The sequence below is a fragment of the Helianthus annuus genome, chromosome 1, assembly GCF_002127325.2.
Source record: "Helianthus annuus cultivar XRQ/B chromosome 1, HanXRQr2.0-SUNRISE, whole genome shotgun sequence".
NCBI lineage: Eukaryota > Viridiplantae > Streptophyta > Magnoliopsida > Asterales > Asteraceae > Helianthus > Helianthus annuus.
In genome coordinates, this window is record NC_035433.2 from 51,102,047 (window position 1) to 51,116,617 (window position 14,571).

At 35.6% G+C, this 14,571-nt stretch overlaps 1 protein-coding gene across 1 annotated transcript; it reads right to left on the reverse strand.

Annotated features, from left to right (window-relative positions):
• Positions 1–600: 600 nt before the first annotated feature.
• On the reverse strand, positions 601–5,073 carry LOC110866440 (pentatricopeptide repeat-containing protein At1g80270, mitochondrial). The gene is made up of 4 exons (XM_022115589.2): positions 4,932–5,073; positions 3,375–3,912; positions 2,463–2,927; positions 601–1,590 (listed from the first exon to the last, which is right to left on the reverse strand). The coding sequence occupies exons 1-4, from the start codon at positions 4,967–4,969 to the stop codon at positions 808–810; spliced, it is 1,824 nt and encodes a 607-aa protein (XP_021971281.1). The 5' UTR covers positions 4,970–5,073; the 3' UTR covers positions 601–807.
• Between the last annotated feature and the right edge of the window lie 9,498 nt (positions 5,074–14,571).

A 14,571-nucleotide genomic window follows, 5' to 3' on the forward strand; every position in this document is an offset into this window, starting at 1 on the left:
GTCCCGAAATTCAAGCTGAGTTATCCGTTGCAGGAGTCTCCTCAAACAGGTGGGGGGTATTTGGCTTTGAATTGATCCTCATGTTCCCAAGTATACTCGGGTCCGTGTCGAGAGTTCCAACGGACTTTCACCAACTTGATGCGACTTCTCCTTGTTTTCTAGACCTTCCAGTCCATAACCTCAGTAGGTTCTTCAGGGAATCGAAGTTTGTCGTCGATATGTATCTCATCCGCAGGGATGATAACCGTCTCTTGTGTTGGACTCTTTTTAAAAGTCTACTGTTACTTTGAGATTCAACACATACTGAGGTACTTGAATGGTGCTAGGGATGTTGAGCTAGTGATGGTTATGATAAATGTTAGTTTTGAAAAGATCTTGAAAAGGGGATATCTATAAGTGGTTGTGCATTCCAAATTTTTGGAAGCCTGATTAACCGGGAAGCATCATTGTGGCATATTGTAGCTTTATCTACAACTGAATCTGAATACACTGCATTAAATGAAGAAGTAAATAAACTGCTAGAAGATTACATGTATGATTCATGAGACTTAGACATGAGTCAATGTTCATGTTGACTGTATTGTATGTTGCAGCATATGGTAACTGGTAAGAGAATTTTGATACTAGTTGAGAGTAAATAAGTCACAATAAACCAATAGTTAATAAAGCAACAAGACAATCAACCATTCTGCATAGCATACTTAAAAAACTAAATCTATCAATAAACCTCTTTTTTCATTACGAAGTCAACAAAAAGACCCATTACCAACTGTTGACTAAAACAACCTTAACATCTGCTAATCTTACTCAATCCAACAAATCAGAAACTGCCGTCCTCTTGAAAGCATCAACTTGAGCCAACTGTTCCGCCAACGCTTTGTTTGGGAAAATATTATCAGCTTTCAACCGTTCTCTGAACCCATAAGCAGGACTTTTCGCATTTATGTATGCTCGTAAAAGACTATGATACTGTTTCATCCTCGACACATAACCGTCTTGTCTCATCCTATGAAAAATCTTTTCAGCATTATGTATGTCTCCTCTTTTTGCATACTGATCCATAATCAACAAATAAGTCTCAAAAAAGGGTTTCATACGGTTTTGCTCTGAAGCCCTGCGCAAAATCGAATCAGCTTTTTCAATCTCGCCAGCTTCGATATACAGTTTGACCAAAGAGTCCCAAGTCAACGGTCCGATTTGACAACCACTTTCCGCCATTTGTTTCACCAGATTCTTTCCTTTCGACAACATTTTGTTATTTGCATAAACTTTTAACATTGTTGCATAAAGTTTAGATGAAGATCGTTTGAATTTTTTCACCATTTGATCAAACACCGCTTCGGCTTCTTCTACTTTCTTTAGTTTTCCATACGCATCAATAGCTTGCATGCACTCGTCAAATTGTGGGTTTGACTTGCATACATCCCACACTCGGCTGACATCAGCAACACTTCCAAGTGCCGCATAAAGTGGAAGTAATACCGAACAAGCCCAACGTTTTTCTTTAAGGTCATCTCCTTCGATATCTTGTAGAATCACTTTTGCTTTTTCTTGGAGACCTGCAAATATATAGTTCCTAGCTAAAACCGCCTGTTGTAAAAAAAAATAAGTTGATCAAATTTATGCAACAAATCCGAACCAAATTGCATGAAAACAATTGAACACATATACTAACTGCTTTAATCATGAGTTCAAAACACATACGGTGGTTATGTAACCGCATAACCTTCAGATTTCATAATATCATATTTACCCTTTTCAAAACACTAAAATATCGTATTTACATATTCCATAATAAATAAAAATTAAATTTAAAGTAAAATGTCATTTGCATTCCTGAGGTTTGGCCAGTTTTGTGACTTTTGTCAAAAGGTTTGTTTTTCCGCATCTAGATCCAAAAGGTTTGAAAACTTGCCATTTCCGTCCGCTTGTTAACTCCATCCATTTTTCTCCGTTAAGTCAGGGGTATTTCAGTCTTTTTTGTTAACTTAAAGGGTAATTCGGTCTTTTTCACTTTATGTACAAGTATTCAAAATACCCTTAACGGAGAAAAAAAGACGAAAATACCCCTGACTTAACGGAGAAAAATGAATGGGGTAAACGAGCCAGATGAAAATGGCAAGATTTCAAACCTTTTTGATCTAGATGCGGAAAAACAAACCTTGACAAAAGTCGCAAAACTGGCCAAACCTCAAGGACGAAAATGGCATTTAACTTAATAATTTATAAAAATTGGATAAACAAAGAGAACAATATCTCTTGAGATGATTCAACGTAAGCAACCGATGTTATTATATTATATTATATTAATTACAAAATAGGTAAAAATGATATTTTGTCTTTTTGAAACGATAAATAAGATATTATGAAATTTAGAAGGTTATAAACAAAATTGACCTTTTAGAACAATACATATGAACTTAACCATATTACTATTACTATATATAAATAAAAAACGTCACCTTTATCTTGATATCGGGTTCCGCTTCTTCAGCCTTCATCGCCTCAACAATTTGCTCCATCCCATTTATGTCATTACTCTGACCTTTAATGTCAATCAACACTCTATAAGTAACAAGTGTCGGTTTCACGTTTTCTTTTTCCATCAATACCAGCACCTCGGGTATCTTTTTCCTACTGGTTTTCCGGTATAAAAGAAGTAACTGGTTGCAAGCAAAGGCTGATATCGGGAATTTCAATTCCTTCATTTTGTTGAAAACTTTTTCAGCTTTTGTTGCATTAACGGATTGAACACAATTAGCTAAAAGAGTTCGGTACACCATCTCGGTTTTATATAACTCGGGAATCTTTTCAATGTAAATTTCTGCAGCGTTAAGACCACGTGTTTTTGCAATCAAATCAACACGAGAAGAATAATCTTTTTCCGTAAATTCCAATTGTTTTCGGGACTCCAGCCACTCTAACATCTGCGCATATTATAAATTTACCTTCAAAAGCTGAAATAGGAATTATAAAATGAAAAGGAGTAAAATGCCTTTTTCGTCCCTAAGGTTTGGCCAGTTTTGCGACTTTCGTCCAAAGGTTTGTTTTTCCACATTTGGATCCAAAAGGTTTGATATCTTGTCATTTTCATCCGGCTCGTTAACTCCATCCATTTTTCTTCGTTAAGTCAGGGGTAGTTCCGTCTTTTTTGTTAACTTTAAGGGCAATTCGGTCTTTTTCAGGGGTATTCGGTCTTTTTACATAAAGTGAAAAAGACTGAATTGCCCTTTAAGTTAGCAAAAAAGACAGACCCTGACTTAACTAAGAAAAATGGATGGAGTCAACAAGCCGGATGAAAATGGCAAAACTGGCCAAACCTCATGGACGAAAATGACATTTTACTCAATCAAAAATGTAATGATTTAAAGAACCTGCAAAGCTTTGTCAAACATTCTACGCCTCCTGAGTTCAAGCATAGCTACAGATACATCCGATCTGCTTATAGTTTCACCTTTTTCAAGCCACTTATCAAGTGCCTTTTGAACGGGACCCGCCGGTGAATCCATTATAACCTTAAACAACACCGAAGAAGCCCGTTTCGGCTTACGGGTTTTTTCAGGTACATTAATACCATTCTCCTCATCTTCAGAAAGCTCGGGTTCTGAAACAATACCATCATCACTTTCGTCTTCAACATTCTTTTCTTGAACTTCATCTGTCGTAGAATCTTCCAGCTCGGAAAACCCATCCACCAAGTCATCATCTTCTTCTCCATTGGATTTTGTGCCCGCCAGCGAAGAATAGTGATAATTTAAAGTGGGTTGGGAATGTGGATATGAAAAATATCCATTTAATAAACGGGTCCCACGTGAAGGCTCGGGGATTTGAGTTCCATCCACGTGACCAGAAGTTGATATTTTGTGTTCGGTGTAAGAAGCACGAAAGGTAACTGCTGAAAACGTTCGTGACCTGAATGATATTTTAGAAAAAAAAATTAACACGAATGAAAATTGAGATGCATAAACAAGAAAGATCAAAAAGATCCAATCATGTTCATAATATAAGTGTTTAAAAAAACGGAAACGAGTTTCGAGGCGTTTTCACTTCGCCTCATGAGGCGTAAGCCTCGAGGCGAACCGAGACGTAAGCCCAAGGTAGAATTAAAAAATAAATATAAAAATTATATATCTTATGAAAATAATAACATGAACTAAATTCATCATCAAAAACACACATAAAAGAGACATAAATTGCTTGAAATTGACACAAAAAGTCAAAAACATCAAAAACACCTGAGGCGCAACCTTTTTAGCGTCTCAGCCCCTCTGAGGCGCGCATACAATAGAAACCCCCTGAGGTGCGCCTCAGAATCGTTTTTTGGGCGTTTCGCCTTGAGGCGCACGCCTCAACCGTTTTTTAAAACCATGCATAATATTTAATAAAGTTGCAGGATAACAGCAAGCATATCATCATATTTAACCATCGAGCAGAGTACTCAAGATTAAAACACACTTGTTAGCATCATCAAATAGTCAGCAATTCAAGAACATCCATCTCATATTTTCCCGCAAATCATCGTTAACAGTCGTACGCATCATCGAACCGAAGTCTTAACCGATTTCTAAACCCCAACTGATACATTTCCAGTATGTAACCTAACAACTAATACACACACTAAACATTTCAAGAAATAACTGACAACCCATCAAACGTTACAAGATCTATACAATATTTTCAATTTCAAAACACAAATCAAGAACTGTACGGATCAATCTTACCCTTGTTCCGATTCACACAAAAGATTGCAAATTTCATTTACAGGTTTTCATCCCAAGTAAAACCCATAAACCCAGTGAATTAATCTGCTACTTTACATGATCAATCATGGTAAACAGTTGAATAAAAGTTTACCCTTTTAGAATATACAATTTTGGGAATATTAACAATAAATTTGAATATGTATTTGCAAGAAAAGATAATATTATTACCTGAGAGCAATTGAGGAGGTTCTTCGAATCGCCCACATGATTAAGTTTTGAGTGATGAGTGAGAAATGGTGAGGAGAGAAAGGGGGTACCCAATTGAATTAAACCCCAATTCAAGTGTTAAACCCTAAAAAGATATAGAAATAGTTGTAGATCAGTCCCTAAGCTTTTTGTTTAGTCAAAAATGGTACCTGTTTTTTTGCGTAACATCATAAGTTACAAATAAGGAGTTCCTAAGGTTTTTGTTCTTTGAGGTTTTATTCATTTAAAGACTATTACCTTTGTTATTGTTTAGAGTAAATTATTGTTTGAGTTCCTTTGGTTTGTATAAGATTTCGGTTTCAGTTCATACATTTTTATACGACCCTTTATGGCACGTCAAGTCGTCAATGAATTTAACGATAAAGAGGGACGATTTTAGTGTTAGAGACTAAAACGATAATAAATGAAAACTACAAACAAAGAAAAAGTGTAGGAACTAAAATTGAGATGTTGGACTAACTACAAAGATTCAATAATGAGTAAAGGTGCAATTTGTGCTCCTCTAGTTTAGAAGTGTAATCACTATTTGTCTACCTTTTTTTACTTTTCGTATGCGAGTACTTATATTTTACCTACTTTTTTTTGGCATCTCTATGTTTATTTGAAATTACCTTAATCATTAAAAAGAAAAGGCTATTAATATCACCACTCAACACATTGAAACCCCTCCACTGGACACCACTAATCGCCACATCACCACCACCATTGTCAGGAGGTGTTTAGTAGGGCTGTAAACGAACCGAACGTTTAGCGAACAGTTCGTGAACCGTTCGGTGGGAAGTTTGTTTATGTTCGTTCGTTTAATAAACGAACGAACATGAACAAGAAATTTCGTTCGATTAGTTAAATGAACGAACATGAGCAGAGGTCTCGTTCGTTCGATTGTGTACGTGAACGTTCGGTAAGGTGTTCGTGAACATTCATTGATTTGCGTTCGTTTATGTTCGTATGTTTGTGTTTTAATTGAAGATCTTTTTACTTTCTTATATTTTATTTGTACTTTTTATATTATTAAACTTTTATTTATTTTATTACTCTAACAATTAAACTAGGAAACTCACTTTCACCTTGTTTATGCACTATTTCCCTTTCATTTCTCATTATTTACATCGGTGAATACGATCGACCTCCGTTCCACAATAAGGGATTCAAGTTCGAGTGCTACTCTCCGGGCAATCTATCTTTTTCCTTCGTCGCGTTCGCCAAATTTATTTGTGTTCATTTGTGTTCGTGAACCGTTCGCGAACACGCTCATTTCCTTAATGAACGAACACGAACATAAAATCTCGTTCGGTAAGTGTTCATGAACCGTTCGTGAACACATTTATTTCCTTAACGAACGAACACGAATAAGGCGTGTTCGTTCGGTTCGTTTACAGCCCTAGTGTTTAGCATTCTTTCTCAAAAATGACTTATTAATTTATATAAGTCAATAAGTGAGAAGTTATAAGTTAGAAATTTTGACTTCTTAACACACAAAACCCTTCAAAATAAGCTAACTCAAACACTCAAAAAACAATTTATTAACTTTTATAAGTCATAAGTTGCTCCAAAATAAGCTTAGGGTGGACGGAGTCATAGCGGGGAGGGAATCGGGGAGTGGGGTTGCCGCACGGGGAAGGGGTGCCGGTGTTGGGTCGGTGAGCGAGGAGAGGTTTCTTCGGTGAGTATACATCGATGCGGGAAGAGGAGGGAAGGAGGAGAGAGGGGGTTTAATGGTGGGTCCCAACCTCTTTCAACCAATCACATTTTTTTAAATTCTTTATCACTCTCCATGTGTTTGATCATTGCCAGTGATTGAATGCAAATGAGGAGTGGAATGGGGACTTGACATGGCATGATATTATTGGCTAGAGAATAACTCAAACACCCAAAGTGATTGAACCACTCCCTCCACCCTAACCCAAACACCCCCTCAGTCGTCATCACTACCTTCATCATCCACCATCATCACCTTTTTTCCTTACCAACATTGGTGTTCGCCACCATTACACCCGCAACCGACACCACCAACATCTATTACTTTCTTTTGACACTAACCCATCATCACCACTAGCCCTACCACTGTTACATAGTTGTAATCCCCTACTATCCAGTGGCCGGAGTTCTTTTCTGCCGCTGGTAGTCACCATTGCCAATTAAAATCACATAACAACCACCCCTTAGTCACAACATTACCCAAAAGGAGACATGGATTATAGGATTTAAGGTATACAACCAGAGAATGGAATTGGGGTTGTCGGATCTTACCTCTTAACCGAATAATCTAACACGTAAGTCGTTTATCTGTAGCCAAAGCTCTCATGTATCATCGATGTGAGTGCATAATGTTTATTAGTTCCATCAATCACGTATCGTACCTTAATCAGATGATACAAGACTGGTGCTGAACAGAGCTAAACAATAAAGTCCATATGGGTATTGGTCGATTCGTACGAAGGGAGCTTGTCCAGCTTTGTATGAAGCCAGCAGTCCTATATATATGTGTATACGTCTTGTTCATTTGATGACTTTGCTGACTTAGAGGGTAAACTCTGTTAGTTTGTTTTCGTGGTTTTGTAACTGTCAAACATCAATAGAAAACAACTTATAATTACATCTTTGTGTATGATCCACATACGTATTTGGATTCCGCATAAGATACGTGTTCATTGCATACAACGGTTAAGGAATCGATCCAAGGAGCGAATCCACAAGTGGTATCAGAGCGGGTAATTGTTTGCACGGATTGAAGACACAAAGATTCAAGCAACTTCATCAGATTCAGAGACAAATTTCTTCATCTTCTTCTACTCATCTTCTACACTTTCTTTTTGAACTAAAAATTCAGATCTACAAAGTTTTCACGGTTAAAATTGGCTAAATTTTGGATATGTTATGTGAAAAACGTTTTTGAACAATCCTACAAAGTTTCATATCAAAATTCAAACAAAATCATACTCAAATCAATGAAAAACCATGAAAAACACGACTTGTTTCTTCGCAGCGTAGCTTCGTACGAAGAGAGATCCCAGCTTCGTACGAACTCACTAAATCAGTTGTGATTTTGCAGAGAGTTAGCTTCGTATGAACCCAGGTTACTTGATAGCTTCGTACGAACCGGATTATTTGGTAGCTTCGTACGAACCCAGTTATAGCTTCGTACAAACCGGACTTTTGTGTAGTTTGTTATTCAAGTTTGATCAAGTGTTTGTCTGATTGATTGCAGGAATCATGGCTGAAGAATTCTACAACATATTTTACAATGCATTCACAACTAAAGAAACCCCAATAACAACAAAGACTGCTACGAGTGTTATTTGCGAGAGTCTGAAGTATGATAGTGTGTACGGAAATCATCAACGACCACCGAAACCAATGAATATCGAAGATTATCACTGGTGGAGTACTAGATTTGAAAACTGGGTGACGGCTTATGCTTATGAGAGTTGGATTATGTTGACTTTCGGATATGAAAACCGGTGAACGATAAAAATGAATTACTTACAATTAAACAATTTTTAGAGATCGATAAAGAGAATCATTCTAATGAATTGAAAATGGTAACTTTATTGCAGGTCAGAGAGGATATATTGTTTTTACTTCAACATGGCGAAACATCTAAGTCGATGTGGGAAGCATTAAAGTTGAAAGCCGGGGGAGGTAAAGATATCAAGAAAAACAAAATCTCTTTGCTAAAAAAGGAATTTAATCTATTTGGTTGCATGAAAGGAGAAACTGTTCGGCAAATGATAGAAAGATTCTTTCACTTGGAGATCGAGCTAGAGAGGTTTGGAATTATGAAGGAAAGGGAAGAAAATAGCTACAAACTGGTTGAGGCATTACCGAATGTTGAAGATTGGAAAACGTTTGTGATAGTGTTTAAAAATGATGCCAAGTTTGACGTGATCACCTTGGATGGTTTGATTGAAAAACTTGAAGGTCATGATTTAGAGTTACAGAAACAAAACAAAATGACCAGTTCGAGTTATCAGCAGAATGTTGATTTGTATCACAGGAGAAGTATGTTGCTGAACAATCAATCATTAAAGATTAGTACAGCATTCAGTGCTGAAAATTATGGTGACTCTTCAAAGAGTAAATCTCCAAGTTATGATTCTGGATATCATTCATCTTCTGCATTATTTAAATCAAATCTGAGTCAGAACTGGAAAGATTCTCCAAATCTGAACACTGATTTCGCAAGATAGCATATGAGTTTCTTGGTTTCCATTCTGGAATCTTATGAAGGTCTGATCGCCAACAGGATAGGTAATCTAAACATGACAAAGGAAGATTACGATCAGTTAGATTCAGAAGAGATGGAACTCATGGATATTCGATGGTATTGGTGTATGGCTAGCGTAATTAAGAGAGCTCAACGTTTCATGGAGATCACTGGGTGAAAATGTCTGGAAGGCCCTGACATGAAGATAGGTTTCGATAAAGCTAAAGTCACTTGTTTTGAGTGCAAATAGAAAGGGCACTTCAAAAGAGAATGTACCAATAACAAAGCAGATGATAGTGTGAATCCTTTTCACGAAGACTACTACAAGAAAGCCATCTATCGACGCAACAACGAGCAACCTTCAAGAACGAATCAAAAGCAAATTGAGGAAGGGTCATCGAAAGATCGAAAACAAGATATGGCGGTGATTCACGATGATGAAGGTCTTAATTGGAATAAATATATTCCAAAAGAGAAACATGCTTTGGTTGCTGAGTTCAAAAAGAGTCAAGAAGAAAATCATGCACGAATGTATTTGAGTGAAGTGTATAAAGCGTTCATAGAAGCAAAGCGAGAAAACAGATGGAATAAGGAGAAAGAATGTTTTGTTGATCCTAAAGGAAATCCAACAGTTGATCCTACTTTTGAAGCACTTGTTGCTGTTATTCCAACTGTGGGAGTTTGGATTAAAGGGCTTGAAGAAATTCCTAACTACAGACAAAAAGTAGAGGAGGGTATAAAGAAGGTGATATATGCCAGTGTTGAAAAGAAGAAAAAGACGGTAGAAGAAATTGTTGATGAAAGCAAGAAGATGGTGGATGAGGTGAAGAAAATCGATGCGAAGGCAGATGAAGCTGTTACTGAGAAACAGCAAGTATTTGAAGAAAGTCAGAAGCAGACAGGAAAAGAAGCCGAGGTGCCAACAACAGAGGTAATATTTCAAACTGAATCTTCTGATAAAAATGATGAAAAATCTGAAACTAAAACTGAACAACAGTGTAAGAAATGCATGGAACGTGCAGTGCTTGTACTGAAAAAGATAAAAATTTAAGATCCGGAGACATTGAGTTTACTAAAATAGAAAATATTTTCAAAGAAAAATGTAATGAAATGCTAGAAAATGAAAGGTTTTTGAAACAAAAACAAGAAAAGCTGACACAGAAATGTGATATTCTTGAAAAAGAAAACAAGGTTTTGAAACAAGTCAAACAACAGTGTTCTGCTGATTACAACGAATGTGTTCAAAAAGATAAAACTATTCAAGAGTTACAAAAAGAGTATGACGGAATGAAATTGTCATATTATGCTGTAAAAGAAGCTTATGAAACTTTGAAGAGTAAAGTCAAAAGTTTAGATGATAGATTGTCAACATGTCAAAAGACAATTAAACTTGTTGAAGCCATATATGAAGGAAAACAAATAGTTCTAAATCAATATATTGATGATGTTGCTAAACTTAAACAAGAACTGGCTGAAAAAGAAAAATTGGTTAATAAACTTCAAAGTTATCATGCTTCTTCATATATTCTGGAACGTATTTTCAACATCACACCAGATGGTAAAGAATCTGAAAAGAACAAAAAAGGGAACTGGGTTAGAATACCATCAGGTTCCACCACCGTTGGAGAATAATTATACATTCTATGATGGTGAAAAGGTGGAAAAAGCGATAAACATGGTTGACCAATTACCTGACAACATCGATGTGACTTACACCAAATCTGATGATCTTGTTGATTCAGAGGTGGTAGGTAAGGTTGTTGAAAGCGTTCTGACAGAAGAGTCTACCAAAACAGATAAGTCCGAGTCACAGGATGAAAATGAGGGAAGTTTTCATGAAAGTTATCTTAAAAATTCAAAATCTGAGAAAAATGTGAACGATGATTCAATAGGATGGGCTTATACCATGATTGGATCGGACAAATTATTTTCAGATATTGAAGTTCCGATTCAGAATGTGATTTCGGAAAAGATTAACAATGTTTTCAAATTGGTAGAAATTGAAAAATCTAAAATTGCAAAATTTGCTGGAAAAGCAAGAAAACTTTTTATAACAAACCTAGTTACAAAAAAAACATGAAGGATGGGTTGGGTTATAAAAAGAAACAATATCAAAAGAAAAGGGCTGAAAAGCAAAATTTTCAGAAAAAGACAAACTTTGTTCATGGAACAAGTTCCGAAGAAGAGAAAGAACTCCAATTTAGACGACAGTCTAATGCAGAGTTCTATGCTCAAAAGAGTCAACAACAACAGGTCAAGGATGTTTCAAAAAGAACATGCTTTAAGTGCGATCAAATTGGACATCTTGGTCGTAAGTGTCAAAATCTGAGACCTGTTAATGATGAAATAAAAAGGAAAGTTGAGGGTAAAACACAGAAGTCAAACAAGTTTGGATCAAAACAAACTTGGAAACCGAAACCAACGACACCCAAAGTTGTGCCACAACAGATTTGGAAACAAAAGATTGATATTTCAAAACCAAAACAAACTTGGAAATCAAAAACATCCAAGTTTGAACCAAAACAATTCCGGCAACCTAAGAATGATTTGTCTAAACATAATATTCAAACTGATTCAAGGTTTTATCAAAGAAAGGGTTCAACAGGTCAAATTTGGGTGGCAAAGACAAAGACTTCTGTGAATGCAAATTGGAAAATCGATTCAAACAGCAAGATTGAAAATAAAAATGAAAAAGTCTTTGTTAAAAATGACAAAGATTTTCCGAAGTTGAACAGTTCTTATTGTGTAACAATACCCAAGGTCAAACAGGCTTGGGTTGCTTTGTTCAAGTAATTGAATTGTTTGAATGTGCAGGTGCTCCAGAAGATAGCTGAGTGTCAACACGAGGAGGGGAGCAGCCTGGCACAAGAGGAGACGGTCCCCTGCAAGTGAAAACAGGGAATTTGTTTGTTTTTTCACATAAATAAACCATATTCAAAACCCTAAAAATAGAAAAATTTAAAAACCAAAAATATGTTTTTATGTTGTCAAAATTTGAAAGATGAAAAAATATGTTTGTTTTTTAAATTCGTTAAAGAATCAAAAATTTCAAAAATATGTTGATTGAATATGTCGAAACCCTCACGGATGAACAAATATGATTATTTCAAAAGTGATTAAATAGTTTTAACATTGTTAAAAATCAATGTGTTGTAAATCATAGGGGTATTTTCTGCAAAACAGAGCATGTGAAGTAGAAAATGGATAGCAAGATGAAGCTATCTACATCGGTTATAATTTTTTCTTTAAATGCTTTGAATTTTAGAGGGGGTAAGAATTTTTGAAAATACAAAAACATTTGAAAATTTGAAAAAGCCAAAAACAATAGAAAAATCAAAATGAGTTTTTGTGTAAAAAGAGGAAATGATAGTACATCAGTAGACAATCACAGTATGCTAAAGAAATGGAATGTTAAAATGTGATAAACGGTCTCACTGATGATATACCACTAGGTTTTTACACGTTTAGTAGATTGATTTCGAGATATAAATCTAAAATCAATAGTTTTTTTTATTTCGTGGGGAACATCTCTCGGATATATGGATAACCTCCGAAATTTCGTTTGAGAGGTTGCCTGATTCTGAGATACTAGGTCTTTATACTATTTGATATATGGGGTATTATACCTGGTCTTCTGATTTTGCGTCAGCAATGGCCTAGATCTCGTATAATACTTTGTGTGCTTTAACAAGCTTTCCCTCTACACAAAAATTGAGAAAATATCGAAAGATATAAATCAAGTGCATTTGTAAAGAAGATCCCCAAGTGGGACACACCTCAAGTCGAGCCTTCAACTCTTTAACTGAACGGTAGTTCATACCTGAGCTCTCAAGGCCTCGCATTAACTCAGAGTACAAATATCAATATAGTATATTCACTTGTAAGACTGAATCTAGGGAATCTTGATACGGGAGTATATTATGAGGTGGGACACGCGAATAAGCTAAGTACTTAAAACATTCATCTCATATCTCAATCAGTTGAACTTTGTGTGAGAATCTAAGAGGATCAGTATACTGACAATCTAAGTGAATCGTTTAGAACTTAAAGTGTTTATAGCTCAACGGTGCTAGTGATTTGTCATAAACTGATATGATCCTCTGACACGAACTCAAACAAAAATATTATCTGTAAATATTTGTTTACTGCTTTATGTTTCAGAAAAAATAAAAAATATTTAATTTTACTTTATTTTCGACAACCGATGTTCAAAAGCTGAGTTTCAAAATCTAAGTATGTTGAACATGTTTTTGAAAATAAAACAAATTTGAAACTTGAAGTTTTTAAATTGAAAAAAAAAACAAACAAACAAAAACAGTTTGTGAAATCTCCAAGGTCATTAAGTTAGACTTGGATGATTATCGGAGAGGGTTTTGGATGCTTAAACTGTCATATATAGAGTTATTTGATAGCGGGAGTAGAGTTGAGTAATTCCGGAAGTCTACATATTGTTATATCTTTGTTTAGAGCCAGGTTATCATTCAAAAGACTTTCACTATTAATTATGTATATTTTTTATGATTGTGCCAGATTACGATCCCGAGAGCTGAGCTTAAGGGGGAGTCTGAAGACGAGCTCAAAGCAAGGGGGAACTTGCATTCAAAGATCCAGATAACTATTCTGAAGGAGCTTGTAAAGTTAGAACTAGGTGTCGATCCTGAAAAGCATAGAAGCTTAAAGAAAGGCGTAGCCTGAAGATAGAGTTAGCAGAAAAAGGGAGCAGTTGAAGCTGTAAACAGATCCACGGGGAGTCTATTAGAGAAAAAAGAGAATCTGTTGTAACATCCGTCAAAATGGGTTCCAAAATCCGACCCGATTTGAATTTTGGATCCTAACCCTTGAAACTTGAGAGCTTTGCAAAATAATTAATTGTTATTCCTTAATTTAATTCGTTATAAATATGGTCATTTATTTATTCATTTGTTTAATTAATTAGATTAATTAAAGTTACAAAAAAAGTATTGTTTGTTTTATAAAAATAATCTAATTAGTTTGGTTAAATAATAAGTTAACCAAGTTAAATAAATAAATAAATTTTATAAATTTAAAATTTAGTCTCGTTAGGTTTTAAAGGTAAAACAGGTTAACCTAGTTAGTAACCAAGTTAGTGTCAGTTATTATAAACATGTAAGTCAAGGGGCTTTATTGTATCATTTTTAAACTAAAACAAAAAAATGCAAACAAAATGTGAGCCGGGGGTTTCGAACCCGGGTTCAGCCGGTAACCAAACAACAACGCAACCACTCGGCCAAGTCTTCTTATCGATAAACAACCGTACCTTTTAAAAATTAAATAAATGACAACTTCGGTCCTTTTCCCTTTTGCCGCCGAAACAGTTGACCAAAACAGACTGTGTACAGCTTTTCATTTCCATTTTTACAACGGTCGCTGATT